An 18,955-nucleotide genomic window follows, 5' to 3' on the forward strand; every position below is an offset into this window, starting at 1 on the left:
GACACAAATGGAGGGGTCTGGTGAGACGTTCAGTGGGACCCCACAAGGGACTTCCAAGAATCCAGGAAGTCTTGCAGGACAATGGAAATCAGATTTGGGATTTGAGAGTTGAGGCCTGGGAAGTGTGGCGTGAGGACATAACTGAGCATTTCCCAAAGTGTGTTCCAAGTCCTTGAATGCTGGAATTAGCTGGAAGCCTTTGACATAACCACTTCACCTCTCTGCGTCTCAATTTGCTTACCTGCAACCTCAGGGAGATCTAAGGGAGGTGGTCCAGTTGACCTCTGCGGTGCCTCTCAACACAGCATTTTCTGATCCTGTGAACTGATGAAAGGAAGCGATTTATCTCCTGTCAGCAAGGGGAGGGAGGGTGTGGTGGCTACGTGCAGAGTATTCTCCCCCACCCCCACCCCCCGGCTCCAGGGCCTAAAGTTAGAAGCAGCACTGTTGGCGAGTGAACGCGACCTGGCCTGACGGGTGTTTCCAAGCAAGCATCGCCCAGGCAGGAGGACAGGGGTTGTTGCCTGGATCACCGGCCGCGTCTTAGAGCTCTAGAGTGTATCACTCCTCAGGGATCACAACCTAACACCTTCGAGGGACACTGGGACTGTAAAGGGGCCTCAGAGAATGTCGCCTATAGGGGGAGCAAAGGTACACCCGCCGCATCCAGAGTCGCAGAGTCTCCCTTCTCTGGCTGGTGCGAGGGTGCGTCAGTGGTTCAAGATGCTGTAACTCCCTTAGACACCAGTTTCGTAGTAAATGACTCAAGCTCTGCCGTGAACAGCATGGGGTGGTGGGGATGGTGGGAGGCGGGACGGAGCAGTAAGCCAGGAGTCCCTACTTTCCAGCTCAGGGACCACCGCCACCCCTCCCCCATCACCTCGTGCGTGAGAGTGAAAATTTTTTAAAAATTAAAAAAAAATTTTTAACTCTCTTGCCCTTTCTTCCTTCCCGATTTCTAGTTCTGTTGTGCACTTAGAGGCCGACAGAATAGATCCTGCCTTCCGGGTGGAGTTTAAATATACGTGAATAATTTTTCATGACTATTGCGTCATCATAAGAGTCGTCGCGGTTCCCCAAGAGGCCTCCACGTCTTCTCCCAGCATCGGAGCCTGTGGACGCTTCTGGGCGTTGCGCACACTTTCGCGAGGAGCCCTCGCCTCCTCGCGAGCGCTGGTCGCTCGGCCCCCTCCTCCAGTCTCACCTTCCTCCCCGTCGCTCCTCCTCGGCTCCTCCTCCTCGCCCCCTCCCCACAGCCCTCGCGGGGAGTCAAGCTAGGGTGAGCCGGCAGGGCCGAGCTGCGTCCGCGGGCGGGGCGCGGGGCGCGGGGCGCGGGAGCCAGCAGGCGGGCGGGCGGGGGCGCGGAGCCGGCAGCCCGCAATCCGGGGAGGCGCCTGGGCCCGCCCTCCTCCGGGGCCGAGCGGGGAGGGGGCCCGGGCCGGCGCTGGGCGGGGAGAGCCGCCTGGCCCCTCCCCTCCGCCGCCCTCCCCAAAGTTGCCGTCTCCCCCGGGGCCGGCCAGTCTTATGATCCAGCGGATCCTCCTGGGGAGGCCGGGCCGGGGAGAGGGCGCGGGCGCCGAGCGGCGGGGGCAGCGGGTGGGCGCGGAGACCGGGGCCCGGGCGGGGACCCGGGCAGCGACCGAGGCGGCGGCAGCGCCCCGGGCCCGCCGCCCCCTCCCCTCGGGTGGGGGGAGTCGCTGCATGGGGCCGGGGGGTCGGCCGTGCTGCGCTGAGCGGCGGCGGCGGCGGCGGCCCCCCCAGGCGGGCTGGGGCTGAGCCCGGGGCCGGGGCGGGGGCTCCGGGGGGACCATGCCCGGAGGCCGGCCGGCCGCAGCATGGCTCACGGGCCCGGCGCGCTGATGCTCAAGTGCGTGGTGGTCGGCGACGGGGCGGTGGGCAAGACGTGCCTACTCATGAGCTATGCCAACGACGCCTTCCCGGAGGAGTACGTGCCCACCGTCTTCGACCACTACGCAGGTAAGCCTCGGAAGTGCTGACTAAGGGGCCGCTCCCCGAGCTGGGAACTTTGGAGCAACTTTGGCTGAGCCCCCTCACCGCCTCCCCTGCGCGCGCTCCCCACCCCTCCCCCGTCGCGCCCTCCGCCGGGCGCCCGGCCCCACCCCCAGGCTTTCCCTCTGGCAGCCCCTAGCATGCCGGACCCAGCCCTCTTCCCACCCCCAACTCCGGTGCCCCGTCCTGGCGCCCCGCATTTCCCATCCCCCTCGGCGCCCGGGGCCGACCTCCTTGACCTTCCTACAGCCGCCTTCCCTATTGCCCCAATCCCCGAGGGGGAAACGTGGCTACGGGACTTGGGAGAAAGGAGTGGGCAGCTGGGCGCCACATCGCCCCAGCCTCACGCCACTTCACAGTGAGCCGGGCACAAGGGAAAACGGGTGGCATCTCCCTGGGAGCTCCCGCTTGCCTCCAGCTGGGTTAGGAGGGAAGGGTCCTGATGGGGAACGAAACTGCCCCAGAGCCTAGATGATTGTGAGCTTCTCTCCCCGCCCCCACTTCTCTGCCCTTGCAGTCAGCGTCACCGTAGGGGGCAAGCAGTACCTCCTGGGACTCTACGACACAGCCGGACAGGTGAGTGTCTTGGCCCCTGGCCGCACCCCCCCGCCCTTTCCCCAATTCAGGGTGTCTGTGAAGGGCCTTTGGAAACTGACGTGTCTAGGAGGGAGGGTGTGTCTGCAAGGGTCCCTCTGGATCAAGTATTTCTTTCTTCAAGTCACCACATTAGGAAAAGGAAAAAAAAAAAATCTCAGCAACAAACCCAGACCAGCCTACCCCATGTGAACCCCTGGGCTGAAAGTTTCTGCCTGTGTGTGCCTTCTGTCTGGTGCCTGGTGTGTGGGTCCCAACTCCTGTTGCAAAGTGGCAGCGGCCAATCCCGAAGCACTCTTATTTTTAGTTGCCGATGACCAGGTCTCCCCTCACAGCCTTTGTCTGGTCCCTCATTGGTGAGTGGTCTGCCTGCCCGAGGAGCCTGATTGGTGGGAAATGGCATCATCTAATATGATGGGAAGGCATTTGGTCCTGGTTATGTTTATTACAACATCATTGCACTCTGGGACTCCAGTCCCTGAAAACGTAATTTGTGGTATTACCAGAGGACCATAGGGAAAAAAGAAAAGAAACAACAACCATCCAGCCACTCCCAGGGGCAGGGAGGGGAAGGAGGGGTTAGGAGTTCAGTGTGAATCTTGGAGGAAGAGCTTTTTTTCGTTGTTCCCTAGGAAGGCCAGGTGACTTTGTCTGGGTTTTCTTTGGTAGAGATTATTGTGCAGAAAGAAGATGCACCCTCCGACCATTATTTGCAAATTAGAGGTGGCTTCTGAAGCATTAAGTTCTCCTCTCTGTCTCTGTCCCAGCTCCACCCTCTTCCCAAACCCACTTCTGCTGTGGGCCTAAGATGATTTGTTTGATGAAGTTTTGCAAAATCCATCCCTGTGATTAGACCTGAAAATTTGGGCGGAAGTTTCCACGTGTCATCCAGACTTGAGTCCTTGAGAACATGTGAGCGGCTGAGGGCCTTGGAGAGTGTCTTTAGGGGATGTCCAGTAGTACAGTTTCCTTATCTGTAAGACGGGGTTCAAAAAATTCAGACCATTCCCCTGGGCATATATTATATGCTGGATGGTTAGCACTGAGTCTGGCACGCACTAGGCGCACATTAGGTCAATAAAGAGGAGCTTTTCTTTGTAGCCCTTGTAGATCTGGATTTCAGAATTGTAGTACCGGGTTAGATTCCGAAGAATGTCTTGTTGGGGGGCATCTCGATGTGGCCCTCTGGTTTCTATACTGTGAAGTTAGAGGAGCCCCTGAGAATAGAGGAACCACTGGCAGAGCACTAGGCACCAGGTGCCTGAGGCCGCCCACTTTCACCAAACTGAACCAGGTTAGTACAACGAGTTCTTAGCTTTCCAGGGCCCCTTTTCATTACCTGCTTTGTAGTTACTCCTTCTATCATTACCAGACGGTATGGAGGGCAAGAGGCAGAACCCATTCAATCAAATAAGACCGACTTTTAAGAAGTACAGCTGGTAAACAGCAGGTTGAAATTATTTGAAAGGAAAGAGGTTAAGAATCGTCTCTAATTTTAACTTCTCTCACTACTGCCTCTTCCCTTTTCTTTGTTACTTGTCACCATGGCCATCTTTTGACCACGAGCCCTATTCAACAGGACGTGTGTATGTCAGAGCTGTTCTGTGCACATTCAAATCTGGCTAATATCTACTGACTTCCTTCTACATATCAGGCCTGGGGCAGCCACATGCAAATATTATTTTATTTTCTGCATTAAACAACCCCATGAGATAGGTGATCCTCCATCTTTGCAGATGAGGAAACTAGGGCTCAGAGAAGCTAGGTTGCTGATCTAAAGTCACAGCTACGGAGGGATGTTGCTGGGATTAGGACACGGGTCTGAATCTGCTGTAGTTTGAGGCGGTTATGTACAGAGGAAGTCATGGGAGGTGCTGGGGTGCCACCTGGGTTGATTGGGTTGCTTGTGTCTCTGTAGACATGGTCCCTGGAATCTTCACAGTCATTCTCTGAGTGGGGGTTGTATGCCACCCCTGCAGAGGAAAAAACCCAGGTCCAAAGAGTCAAGTGCTGTTTTCAGTGGAGATTGTAAGCTATCTTCTAAGTGGGATCAACCTATTAGTGAGATTCAGATATTACTGTTTTTATCCAGTGGTGGAGCACTTACTCTATTGGCCAAGAGGTATGTTAGGCCCCCTTGGTGTTTCTCCCAGCGTCTAAGACTTTTCTGAGTTAGCAATAATTCACCTTTCCGCATCCAAGGGTTTATTACTAATAAGCAATCTTAGCAACATAATCATCAATGAGATGAAATGAGTGCCCACTTTGTACCTAGCACTGTGCTAAGCGCCAGAGGGGTACAAAAGAATAAACTTAAGATAGGGATCTGCAATGTGTGATATGTAGGAGATTCCTGTGTTGTACTTGGTCATTAAGACCTCGTGCCTCTATGAATTGGTAACCGATTAATCTTACAATAATAATAATGATAAAGAAACACATTCACGTGCATATACATATAGAGAGAAATTTTCAAGTCTGATGGGCAGCAGAGGAAAGTCCATGGGCTTTGGAACCAAATAAGCTTGGGCCCAGATCTCCACCTTGCTGTACCGGTCCTGTGATTCTAGCTGTATTATTAACCTTCTCTGTGATCTAGTAAAAATGTGGTTAATTAGAATCTGCACTGCAGTGTTATAGGTCGGCTTAAATTGTTTAATGTCTATAAAAGCAGCGGACACTGTTCTTCGTTCATAATAGTAGATGTGTAATAAATATGAGAAATTATTGTGCTCCACTGTGGGCAGTTTTATAGGGGGAAGAGGTCACACGTGGAAGAGGACCGTGTGTTATACTTGGAGTTGATAGAAGTTCTACTAGGATGCCAGATCCTAGAGGCTTTTTGGTGGAGGTCTGGTGCTAGCTTTGTACTTCGTAATTGCCACGGTCCCCATCACTGGACCCATGGACACGGTCAAGTGCTCCCTGCTCTAAATGCCCTGTTGTGTCAAGATGGTTTCCTTTCTTGATCAGAACCTGCATCCCCAGTGATGTAAGATAAACTCTTAGAAAAATGAAGAGTTCAGCATAAAATTTGAGAACCAAGTGGAGAATGTAGGTTTCAGTCGATTCTACTTTGGGAGGTAAGATGGGATGAGGGAGAAGCTCACAGCACTTTAAAAAGTTCACTCATGCACTTGGGCGCTCACTGTATTTGAACCACAGCACATCTCCCCTGGGTTGGAACTTCTAGTCTGTGTGCTTACTCTTGGGTCCCCTCTTTGACCCCAGTTGAGTTCAAAGCCATAGGTATCCAATGGCCCAATTTATATATTAAAGAACATATTACGGAACTTCAAGAGATAACTGTAGTAGATAACCTCTTGCCTTCCGGAGTAGGCTGCTTCCCCCTTAACCTCCGCTGCTATTGGCAGAGAGAGAGAGAATATATAGTGAATGTGAATGTGTCGGGCATCACGTTCTGAGTCCCATCACGTTCCCTGCCTGGGCACATCCCTCCACACCCCCGACACACTAGCATTAGGCCAAAGGGAAGCCCCCCTCTCTTGGCTAAGCCCCTGGCGGCCCAGGAGCAGCCCGACATTTTAGTGCCAAGCATTTCAGAGTGGAAGTTGAAGGCGCTCCTTCCTCCTCCCTGTGGCCTGCTGGAGGGGTCCGGCTTCCGGTCTGGGCCTCTGCAGTTCTTCTCTTTTCTTGCCTGGCGTTCAGGGCTTCAGGGTCGGCTCTGCAGCAGCCCCAGTGTCTGCTCAGGGAGGTGCTGGAGGGGTGAGATTTCCCCACCTGACTCTGCACTGTGTGGAGCTCAGGGGAAGTGAGAAGAGCTCTGGCTCTGGCAGACAAGCCAGTGGGAGCTGCCTGGCAAGCTGCTCTCGAGGTGCGGGCTCCAGGCTGATCTCTTAATCCTTGGCAGGAAGGCAGAACTTGATACCCTGAAGAGGGAAGGACGGACGCCCAGTTTATCCTAGGTCCTGGAATACCCACACTCAGGAGGGTGTGTTGGGGGTGAGTTTGGGTTCCCTAGAGTTCCAGATTTAGCCACTGCCTCAGTGTGTACACGTCCATATGTGTGCTTTTGGGCGTGCTGTTGCTATATCTGTTAACTTAAACACACACAAGTTCAAGGATGCATATAAGAGAGCTATAAATACCTCCACTCAGGTGTCCCCTGGGGTTGGTTCAGGGACAAGCGAGGTCTGTTTCTTACTTGACATAGCCCAGCAGCTGTGGCTGCCTTGCAGGCCCTCTGGGTGCCCCGGGAAGCACTTCCCCTCCAGAAGGGGATCTCCAGGGAGGCAGCCTGGGAATGCCCTGCCTTCTGGAATGCCCTGCAGCGCCCAAGAGCCTAGTTTAACAGGAAGGGGGAGGGGTAAGCCTAGGGTATTGCCACTCATAGAACGCCTCCCACCTTCAGGCAGGCATCCTCACAGAACCTTCCGAGGTAGACTCTTCCCAGGTGAGGAAATTGAGAGTGAGTGGGCTTATGAGAACCAGACCAAGATGGGATTAGGAAAAAGGATTTCCTTACTTTGGAGGGGCCTGCAGGGAGCATCATTAGGGCTCAGGAAGTACCACTCACATCACCCAGGCTCCAGGTCCCTGCAGCCCGACACTGCATCCCTGAGGGGCCCCGGGAGCAGAGTTTGGGAGGAGCCGCAGGGTTCCTTCCAGACATCAGCTGCAACAGGTGAGATGCTGGCACTGAGCATCCTGGTTTCCCTTAGTAACCTACTGTAGATTTGTCATCTGTGCATTTTGCTAACCTTTTTAGAAGCTATTTATATTTCCAGTCTGCACTGCATCATAGGGAATGCTGGTTTACTCCTCCGCGTGGGGAAGGTGGATGGCCTTTCTTGGCTTCAAAGCCTTTGCAGTGGCCGAATGCCCTGTGTCCCCCCTCTTGGCACTCTGATGTGAGTTTGGGATGTGATCCTCTGATCCATCCGGCTTCACTTCTCTCATGATTCTCTTGAGGTTTGGTGACATTTATGCTCTGGGAACCAAAGCTTACCAGCAGGTGTGTCAGGAATGGTGTTATAGGTGCGCCCAGATGCCATCCACTCAGCTCGGGAGTCGGGGGGGGGGGGCAGTGTGTAGCTTCCAGGGGGCTGAGCATATATGGTCATTTTTATGTGTGCCAGGATGTGAAAAAGGGGGAAGCATTGCTTTATAGCTCATGGGTTAGAGGCTTTATGGAGAGCTGGGTGTTTGTGGTTTTGTTGTGGAGTTTGGGGTTTCAAGAGATGAGCCCTAGTGGTATTAAAACAAAACAAAGCCGTTCTCCATGGGGCTATCGGTTTCTAGCAATGACACGTGTTGGCAGCAGCTGGTACTACCAAGAGGCCTCAGGTACAGAATAGCAAAATGCAAGGAGGAGGAAAGAGAGGCTGTTACAAAGAAACTAAGCCCAAAACCACACATGTTTTTAAAATTCGGGCGCCTCAGCTGAATTTCCTTTCACTCAGAGGGCTTGGTTTTGCCCTAATTTGGTGTGTTTGGGTCAAGGAGCGGCTTTCCTTGCCCTCAGCAGTTTGCTGTTCCTCTTTTAGTTTCTGGCAGGCAGCTGCTTTGCGTGAGGAAGAGCGGGGAGACCCAGCCAGGGAGGCTGCGCGGGGCGGCAGGATGGCCGTGGCGGGTCATCGGCGCCCTTCCTGGCCACCCAGCTCTCCAAGTACAGTTCTTCCAGATCCACTGCCTGCTGGACTGGCTCGATTCTCTCTAAGCTCCATGAGGACAGGTGACCGTGTCTCTTTTTCTCCACCGTGTTTCCAGCACGCAGCCCAGTGCCTGGTGCGTGGTAGGTCTACAGTGACTGTTTGTTAAATTGAGTTGATTCGCATTTGGCTGTCAACTCATTTCTGCTAAAAGGTTAACCAAAGACTAGGGTTATTGCTGTTAAATAAGAGCTTCTGGCACAACCCCTTTCTTGGAAAAAAGCTTTGTTCGTTTAGTAGAAGTCTCTAAGTTTCAAAGGAGTGACGGGCATGGAGGTAAGCAGCAGGCCAGGCGCTATCCCCTGACCCACAACCTGGGGGCTTTCCGTGGGCCCCAGTGGGCCCGTCCCCCAGTGCTGTCTCTCAGGTGCCGGCCTCCACGTCTTTCCTGAGGCCTGTCACTCTCAGATGCCCCGAGGGGGAGGCAGCCCGGCAGTGACAGTGTGGGTTCTCTGGAACATTTTTGAATCCTACTCCTCCTCTCTAGCTGTGAGACCGTCAGGCAGCCAACGTCTTCCCTCCCTGTGGACGGGGGAGATGATGGCCACCTCGCAGGGTTGCCATCAGGGCTAGTTAGAGATGATGTGTCGTTGTCCCAGATGGCCTCACGCTCAGTCAGGGGTGATGGTCCCGGCCGGCTTTGGGGGCTCTACCCCAGTTCAGTTCAGCTGGTGTTGATTCAGTGCCTCCTCTGTGTCCCAACCTCCCGTGGGAGAAGAAAGGGGGAGTCAGATGGCAGAAAGCAGCAGGGAACACTCCTCATGTGAAATTGAGTGGTACACCATCCCAGTTGAGAAGAGGTAGCAGGAATAAGCTCTGGAAAGCTGTAGGCTTGCAGGAAGAGATGGGAGGCAGTACAGTAGACTGGTTACCACTGTGGGCCCCCACATTGGACTGCCAGGGTCTACTTTCCAGCAAGGGGCTTGACTTCTCAAAACCTCAGTTTCCTCATCTGTAAAATGGGGATTATAAAATCAAATCAGAGCTTCCCAGCTCCCAGGTAAGGGATTTTTCTTAGCCTCAAGGTGGCTGGGTAGGGCCTGGGATGGACAGCCCTGGGCTCAGGTTATCCCTTCCAGCTTGAGCCGTCTAACCTCAGTCACTTAGCCCATGGCCCCTCTACCCCACCCACTGTGTGCTGAACGCATCTCTCTCTTCTCTGTCCCAGGAAGTGAAAGCTTGGGAACCATTGGGCTAAATGAGGTCACGCAGGCAGAGGGGCACGGAGAACAGATATTCTGGGTGGAGAGGAACAGCATGGGGAGCACAGGCACAGGGCGTCCCAAATGTGTCTTTTTATGGTACCTCGGATCCCTGCTATCAGTGTCAGTGTGGAGTAGGGATGAGAACTAAATTATGGAGTTTTTCACGCAGTAACTGACAACTTAGTAATTAGAGAGATATTAACCTGGTGCTGTGCTGCTTGTTGATTTTAATAGAAAGAACAGAACATGGGGAAAGGGGCCTCTATTATTGTTGCTGTTTCTTTTCAAGTGACTGGTGGGAGTAGAGGCCCAGCCGCCTCTCTCCTGATGCCCACACTCGCCAACCCTTCCCAGACTCAGGGAAGACCCCGGGGGTTAATAATGACACTCTTGTCATTGAGTGGCACTTTTACAGGGTGTGAAGCACGTTGCACGTGGTGCTCCGTGAGGCTTCTCACCTGTTCTGAGTAAAGGAAGCAGGTCGTGGTTGCCTCCTTTGCAGGTTCAGAGAGGTTAAGTGACTTGTTCGGACCACACAGCTGGTAAAAAGGCAACACCAAGATTACAGGCCAGACTGCCCAACTCCAAGACCTGGGTTCTCTGTGTTAAACCACTCACAAGAATCAGCTTGATGGTGTTATATGTTTCCTTTACATCACGTATATTCTGTTGCTGACGATTTCATTAAAAAGTACATTCTGGGCCCATTGCTTTTCTGGACAGGAGAGTTGGTGGAATGGTGTCTATAGATGGGACACTAGGGGCTGCTGCTGAAATGGCTCCTTAAAGATACCTCCACCCCACCTCCACCCTGGGAGATGAAGGGTGTTTTGTCCATTTGTTCATTAACCTCCATTGTTGCTGAAAAAGAGGACTTCCCCTGCGTGGTGCAGGTAGCTGCATTGCCAGTGAGGCTGTGGAAGAAACTTCATGCTGGTGCAGGCGTCACCTGTTCCCGGGAAGGAGCTCTGCGCCGCTTTGCATTGTCACCCCTGCTCCGCCTGGCAGCCCTGACTTGACATGAACTTGCTGTGCGGGGGCTGCCAGGCAGATGTCTTTTCCATCCCATAGGGGCTGCCCCAGGCTTTTCTTTTCTCCCTGTAGGAGTTTCCTTATTTAGGTAAAGCTGCCATTTTCAACCTGTTTGTCCCTCTTCCATCGGGATGTGCCCTGAATATGCACCCAAAGACTTCCTCTGCCACCCACTCCTCATTTTGCCTGCCTTCCTGAGCGTCCTGTTGACACCACCTCCGCATGGGCTCCCACATCCCACATCCCACAGCCTGGGCTGCGTCCTGCCGCTGTGACTGCCAGGACTAGGTGAAAACACTCATTCAGTCAGTCAGCAAACATTCCTTGAGCACCAAATCTGGGCCAGTACCTGTGCAAGGGGTGGGGCTTATGAGACAGATCAGGCCCAGGCCCTGCCCCCAGGAGCTCACGGTTCAGCAGAGTGGGGAAGGGAGAGGGTGCCTGTTCATCGGGGTCACAGAGGAGGCTGGGTTCTGTCCTTCCCAGGAGATGAGAATGGGCACAGCAGCCTGGGGTTCTCCAGGTCGATTTTAGGTGGAGAAAGTGCTCAGATTGGATTCTTACATGTACTAGATGCTCAGTGAGGGTTTGAATTACTGCACTCGTTCTCAAATGTGATCCTCAAACCAACATGCATCTTCTGGGAATGTGTTAGAAATCCAGACTCTTAGGCTTCACCCCAGACCTCTGGAATCAGAAAATCTGGGACAACTCTGGTATGACAAGCCCTCCAGGTGATTCTGATACTGGCCGAAATGTCGGAGCCACCAAGTTAGTAAATGTGAACTTAATATACCTTGTCTTAGCAAGCCACCTCCCCTCCTCCCCTCCCCCAATACACACACACTCTCTCTTTCTCTCTCTCTCTCTCTCTCTCTCTCTCTCTCTCTCCCCCTCCCCCTCCCCCTCTCCCTCTCCCTCTCCCTCCATGCTCTACTTATACACTGTCTCCAGAGTGCAGGTACATAACTTATCCATCTTTTAATCCTTATTCATCTTTTAACCCCTGCCTATCCAAACACGCCTCCACACACCCTCATCTCTAGTTCTTTATGCGTGGTTGGGATGCTCCATATTTGTTGGAATGAACTGAATCATTCAGCCACTGGTGCCGCCTTCCTCGCCTGCCTGGTGGAGATGGGGCCAAGGCATGATCAGGAGAAAATGGAAGCAGAACTTCTTAAGCTGCCCTTGGCTCCACTGGTGTGCTGTCTGGCCCAAGGCCATGCACACAGTAGGCTCCAGGGGTATTCCTTGATGAGGCCCAAGTGCCAAGCCATGTCCTCCCCTGTACATTAAGCATCCAGACAGACTTGAGACGCAAGACCTGCTCTGTTCACCGTAGCTGAGGTTAGCACTCTGGGAGGTGACAGGCCTGCCACTGAGGACAATGCTGGTTTGGTTTGTGCTAAATTAGTTACAAAGCAACAGATGGGCAATGATGTCCTTTTGTATTAAAACTCCCCACTGGGACGGTTGGAGGAAGGGCTGTTACTGACACCCTTCTCGGCAGTAATTACTTTCTGGCTGACCATGGCTTTCTGCGCAAGTGTCCTCCTCCTCCATTCCCCTGCCTTCCCTCCACTTTTAAATTCCCCCTTTCCTCCTTCCTTCCTTCCTTCCTTCCTTCCTTCCTTCCTTCCTCCCTCCCTCCCTCCCTCCCTCCCTCCCTTCCTCCCTTCCTCCCTCCCTTCCCCTCTCCCTTCCTTCCTTCCTTCTTTTTTTACTGCTCTCTCTTTTTTTTTCCTTTTTTCAAAACTTGTTCCAGTGTAGAAAAGCCATCTTCTTTCAAATGGCCTAACGGTTGGGATTATAAATGAGTTGGCTCAGAGTATGCCCCCCTTTAAGAGCTGCCACTGAGAGAAAGAATTTAATTCTGATTGTCCAGCTCAATTAAAATTCCACTTACCAATTTCGTTTCTTTTTATGGCTGAGTTATTTGTAGTGAGGTGGATGGACCTAGAGTCTGTCTTACAGAGTGAAGTAAGTCAGAAAGAGAAAAACAAATACCGTATGCTAACACATATATATGGAATCTAAGGAAAAAAAAAAAAGTCATGAAGTACCTAGGGGCAAGACGTGAATAAAGACACAGACCTGCTAGAGAATGGACTTGAGGATACGGGGAGGGGTCAGGGTAAGCTGTGACAAAGTGAGAGAGTGGCATGGACATATATACACTACCAAATGTAAAATAGATAGCTAGTGGGAAGCAGCCGCATAGCACAGGGAGATCAGCTCGGTGCTTTGTGACCACCTAGAGAGGTGGGATTGGGAGGGAGGGAGACGCAAGAGGGAGGAGATATGGGAACATGTGTATATGTATAGCTGATTCACTTTGTTATAAAGCAGAAACTAACACACCATTGTAAAGCAATTATACTCCATTAAAGATGTTAAAAAAAAAATAATAAACAACCAAAAAGAATAGAAAAAAATTCCACTTACCCCAGCGTAATTTTCAAAGGGCCGTCCCACCCAGCGAGCTGGTTCAGGGTTCACAATTAAGGTGTTCCTTGTGGCCTCCCTGGCTCTGCAGGTATGGGGGATGGTATAGTGGTGAGAGGGTCCCTGCTTTCTTCAGACAGGGGCCTTGTCTAGCAGCAGGGAGCTTCTGGTCTTCATCCAGCCTGCAGAAAGTGAGAAGTCCTTCTGAGGAGGAGGCACCCCGTGAACTCCTCCCCTGAGACTCCAGCCCTCTTAGGGTTGAACCCCGTCTTTGAATTTCAGCTGAGAAAATCATCTGTAGGCTACAGTCTAGCATTCTGTTTTATTCTTGTGTAATTCTTTATTCAGCACCCAGATTGTAAGCCTTCAGAGGGGGTCTGCATGTGGCACGTAGCGCTTAGCACAACTTGCAGCCAGGTGTGTGCTGGATACAGGAGAATCTGTTAGAAAGATGACCATGAAAAGAACATCTCTCATGACTTTACATCACCTCCGTATTGGTTTTCTCATCAGCTCATTTTAAAGGGAATTCTATTCTGTCTTGACATTATTGAAGGTTTTGAAAATCGGGTTATAGGTGGTCGGTGTAATGCGTTGCCTGCTGAGGCACCGTAGAACTCATTTCTTAACTCAGGGAGTCCATTAGCAGAAAGGCTGCCAGGTCTTTTTGGATAAAATATTGGCCAGGATGTGTGCTGTTCTCCAGCAAGTTTGGATCTGTAGGATTCCTTCAGTGTGTTTTGTGTCATGTGTCCCTCTGTTACAAGCAGGGGGAGCCCTGACATCCTGCTGCTGGGCCAGGCAGTGTGGAAGCATCAGAGTCTAGGCAAGCTGGTGTTACAAACAAAGCAATTCCTCAGAAGTTCCTCGTGAGCCAGACTGCTTGTTTACTCCTCTTTCCTTTTTAAAAGTTGAGATATTATTCATATTCAGTGGGTTTTATATATTCACAAAGTTGTGCGACCATCACCACTGTTTAATTCCAGAACATTCTCATCACTCCCAAAGAAACCCTGTACCTATAATCAGTGACTCTCCATTCTCCCCTTCCCCCAGCTCTTAGCAACCACTAATCTACTTTTTTTTTTTTTTTTTTTTTTGCGGTATGCAGGCCTCTCACTGCTGTGGCCTCTCCCGTTGCGGTAGGCTCCGGACGCGCAGGCTCAGCAGCCATGGCTCACGGGCCCAGCCGCTCCACTGCATGTGGGATCCTCCCGGACCGGGGCACGAACCCCTGTCCCATACATTGGCAGGTGGACTCTCAACCACTGCGCCACCAGGGAAGCCCACTAATCTACTTTTTGACCCTGTGGATTTGCCCATTCTGGACATTTCATATAAATGGAATCATACAATATGTGACCTTTGTGTCTGGTTTCTTTCACTTAGCATCATGTTTTCAAGGTTCATCCGTGTTGTGGAATATACCAGTACTTCATTTCTTTTTTGTGGCTGAATAATCCTTGCCTGTCCTTTTTATTCCTTTTTGTCAGTCTTCATTACATGGACAATCTGCCCGAACCCTGGAAACCACTGGTCATGTACTTCTGGTGCTGTCTTCACCCCAGCTCTGGTAGGGCTAGGGCTAGTCCCTCTACGCTTTCAGTGTTCCAGTTCTCCTGTTGCCTCTGTTCATAATCCTCCCCACCCCCATCTACACCCTTATGTCTTTATTCATCAGATATGTGAGTATCTGTTAAATACAGGTGAGGTGAGGAACACGGAGATCCATCAGATAGGGTTCTTTCGCTGTAGGAGCTTAGAGTCCATTGGGAAGAGAAGATGTATACAGGTGACCAAAATGCAAACAGAATATGGGACGTACCAAGAAAAGGTGAAGTGTGAGGAGTGTCATAAGGGTGCCTGACTGCTAGGCTGCTTGCCTGGAGCCTCCCAGAGAGCCAGGGCCTCAGTGGGGCCATCAAGGCTCAGAGACTTGGTTTTGTTGAGGCGCTCACATATCATCAGGTCCACCGGTCTGATCTGTGTTAACTCATAGAGATCTGGATATAAACAAGGTTGTGGAAGGATTGTTTATCCTGTGGTCTTGGTGGAAAAATGGACTCAAGCCATAAACCAGTAGCTCACAAGGAAGAAAAGCAGACAGCCAGTTGAACACACAATATGCAAATAAAAACTTTTTTTTTTCCATATCAAATTGAGCAACATGGGAAAAATTGATATTCAGGAGTCAGGGAAGTGGATGCTGTATGTACCGTTCAGTAAAAACTGACACGATCCATTTGGAGGTTAATTTGGCAAAGACACTTAAATTTTCGGTGATCCCTTTCTATGAATTTATGCCAAGGAAACATTCAGTGTACACAGAGATTTACATGAAATGATATTCTTCACAGCCATATTTATAATAGTGATAAATTATTAACACAATGCATAGTAAAAAGGGATTTGTTAAATGATAGCGTGATATGTAAGAATGATCACAGCCATTAAGAACTGCTTTCAACAAATATTTAAAGATATATGAAAAGGCTAGTGGTGTGTTAAGTGTGAAAACACAGGAATCAAAACTATATATGGCATTATTACAACTTTGAAAAATCTGCATATGTATAATGTGTAAGAAAAAGATTGGTATAAAATTGTCAAAATGTTAAAGCAGTTGGCTCTAGGTAGTGATATTGAATACTTGTAGAAATTTACTTCTTTATACTTTATTCTGTTTTTCTCCAATTTTAAAAAAAGTCACTTTATTGAAGTTATATATGCGGATGGTTTAAAGAGTCAACAGTTCTATAAGATCCTGTTATGGAGAAACAAAAGATCCCTCTCCACTTTCGTACAGAGAAGTCCTTTTCCACTCGCCCAAGGCAACCTCTTTCAGTTCTTAGCTGTTTATGTTGGTAGAAGAAATCCTCTGTTGCCTTCACACCATGAATGATGAGGCTTTAGCTGTCTTTTGAGTATGTCTTCCACTTCCCATCTACCTATCCCCAGTAGCTATATTGTAATTTCCATTTGATTATTGATCAGTGGTTATATTTTTATCACTGTGTTAGCATAGTTGAACCATGTAGTGTACTATAGTTACTTTTCCCTCTTTGTGCCGCTTTTTGTTTCCCTGGAGTTACTAATTATCTTCTTCCCTTGCTGAGTTTTCACCACCTGTCTATTTCATTCTAAACTCACCTTTCCATACATTCCAGCATATCAAGTATTCTGTCAGTTTCTTCTTGGAGACATTCGTCATGAGCCTACTGATCTGCTTCAGTTTGGGCTAGTTGCCTCGAGCCTACTGCACAGCTGTCATCCTAGGATTTTCCTTCATCATTACTGGGATTCCCTTTGGCTCTATGTCTTGTATTAGATGCCAATTTTTATTTTTCATAGTTTATTTCCTCATTTTGGTAGAGCATATATTTTATTAGTTTCCTGAGAAAAGATGCATTGTAGGCAAATTTTTTGATACCTGGTATGTTTGAAAATGTTTTTATTTCCTTCATACCTGCTTGACATTTTGAAAATAGATTGGAAATCATTTTTGCTTCAGAGCTTTGAAGGCATTGTTCCATCATCTTCCAGCTTCAATTTATGCTGTTAAAAAGTCTGATGCAAATCTTACTCTGGATTCGTTTTTAGGAACCTGTTTTTCCTGTCTGGAATTTCACACTCATGGTCTTCAGGGTAGTGTGTAGCTGGCTATTGTGGGCTATTTCATCCTAGGGCCTCGTGTCCTTCAGTTCTGAGAAATTTTCTTGGTTTATTTCTTTGATTTCTTCACTTCCAATTAATCTCTTCTGTTTCACTAGAACTTCCAGTATTTAGATATTAGAGGTTTTGGGGGTGGTCCTCTAATTGTGCCTTCTCTGTGTCTTTTCGCTCTAGTTTTGGGAGAGCTCCTCAATTTTATCATCTGCCCCTTCTGTTTTTTTTTGATGTGATTCTATTTTTAATTTTCAAGAACCTTTTCCTGTTCTTTGGATGTTCCTTTTTTTTTTTTCTTTATCATCTTCTAAGTTTGGTTTGGCTTGCTTTTGGTTTGAATATCTTCTCTAATTTCTCTGAGGGTATTAATGATAGCTTTTTGAAATTTTTGTCTCCCTGCGTAGTCTGTCGTTTTGATCTCTGCCTTTTGTGGCAGTTCCTCAGGTGTCTACTCATATTTACGAGAGTGGCATTGGAGAATGGGAAACTCTGTGTATACGTGGGGCTGGATGACTCTGGCCCTTACTGAACGTCTGGGTTTCTCAGCCTCAGCACTGTTGATATTTCGGGCTGGACGGTTTGTTGTGAATGCTGTCCTGTGAACTGTAGGATGTTTAGTAGCATCCGTATTGTCTTCCCTACCCCAATCATGACGATCAGGAATGTCCCAGACATTGCCAGATGTTCCCTTGGGGCAGCGTCAGCCTTTGCTCCTTCTACCCCCATTTGAGAACCACTACTGTAGGGTGATTCATCTGGGTCTTTTCATTGGGGAACCTGGTCCTTCCTCTTGCACTGTTCATATTCCCCAGAAAAGAACCTTCCACTCTACTGCCTGAGTGGTTCCTGCTGGGCTGCCACTGTTCTGGGAGGTGAGGGGAGGACGCAGGGTAAGTATCTCAATTTTCAGTGTACCCTGGCCTTGTGTGTTCAGTATGTTCAACTGGGCCCTGTGTCCTCCCACCCAGGGAACCCTCTGTTCTTCCCTTTCCGGGGAATAAATATCCTCTGCCTTTCATCAGGGCTGGGGAGAGTATCATGATAGAGAACAGATCTGGGGTTTAACTGCTTCATAAGCAGACTGTCAGTCTGCCCTCTTGTTTGTGGCTCCACCTTCAACCCACTTTCAGAACACAGTGCTCCAGCTCCCACACCTTTAGGGGGTTCTGTTGTACGGAACCGGGTGCTTCTTAACTTCCCCTCATTGCTGGCCCAGGATCTGGCTCCCAGGGTCTGCTAAATCAGCTCCTACTTGTTCTTTGGTTTTCTAGCTTCTAAAATTGTGTGGCTGTTGTCTCCTTCCCTGTTTGCTTTTTCCTGTGGCTTTATGCCTTTTTTTTAAATTACTGTACATGTCAGACGATTTTGGAAAGATCAAAGATAGATTCATGTGTTCAACTGGCTAGCATTTAACTGAATTCTTCTCCAATTTGTTTTAATAGTTAGAAAACATAAATATGAAGATCAAAGCTATAGTGATAGATACCTTTTCAGTGCCTGTTATCCAGTGTACCTTTCCTTAGCATAAGGTACCCAGGAAAATGAATTCATTAGAAGCTTTCTTGGGATTCAGGCTTTGGAGCAAAAGGTCTTAGAGGAGATGTGAATTTCATCTGGATCCTGGAACCACATGGTCAACTGCCCCTCCCCCACGGGAGCTCGGCTTTCTAGTGTTCAACATCTGTTTGTCCACCACGTTTAGCGTCTTACCGTTGGGCAAAGCTAAATGGACACAAATATTCTAATTAGGCAATTTCTCGTTTGCTAGACTCTATTTAGAGTCTCTATAGACAATAACTTTTAAGTCAACATTTTTCAGACAGGCCAAAACATACTCTATTAGGTTACAGCTTCCTTTAGTTACATTTTAATCACCTTGATTAGATTCGGGTGTTTTCAAGAATCTCGGTCATCTCTTAGTAATGACCCATATCGCAGATGACTAATGACGATTATGGTTTCATTTTCATGAATTTAATTCTCAACATGTAGCCATATGTCAAATTATTAGGGTGTCCTACTATAGTTCCCCTATATTTATTAACTACACCTCCAGATACTGACATTGGGAGGCAGGAAGGGGCACTTCTAGCTCTGGGGATGGGGGTGGGGAGGGTCGGGACTGTTTTCCTAGGTGAGGAGGTGGCATGAGTGTGTGGGTTTGGGGTGGGGACAGAACATGGGTAGAACAGGTGTTCCATGCAGCCTTTTCTAGTCCTCAGGTGGTAGACATACTCCTGTGAATTCCTGTGGCACTTAGCGTATGTGTCTCTTGTCATTAATCTCGTGCCTACATCAGAGGCCTCTGGACCTGTTTGTCCCATTTAA

General features: G+C 49.6%; 1 protein-coding gene across 1 annotated transcript in view; it reads left to right on the forward strand.

Annotated features, from left to right (window-relative positions):
- Positions 1-1,529: 1,529 nt before the first annotated feature.
- The window catches only part of RHOQ (ras homolog family member Q), a 35,824-nt gene continuing 18,398 nt past the window's right edge, over positions 1,530-18,955 (forward strand). Inside the window, exons 1-2 of the mRNA XM_082852360.1 lie at positions 1,530-1,977; positions 2,528-2,586. Coding sequence (XP_082708486.1) covers positions 1,836-1,977; positions 2,528-2,586 — 201 coding nt within the window. The 5' untranslated portion in view covers positions 1,530-1,835. The remainder of the gene's footprint in view (positions 1,978-2,527; positions 2,587-18,955) is intronic.

This window comes from Leucopleurus acutus (genome assembly GCF_964270905.1).
Source record: "Leucopleurus acutus genome assembly, chromosome: 12".
NCBI lineage: Eukaryota > Metazoa > Chordata > Mammalia > Artiodactyla > Delphinidae > Leucopleurus > Leucopleurus acutus.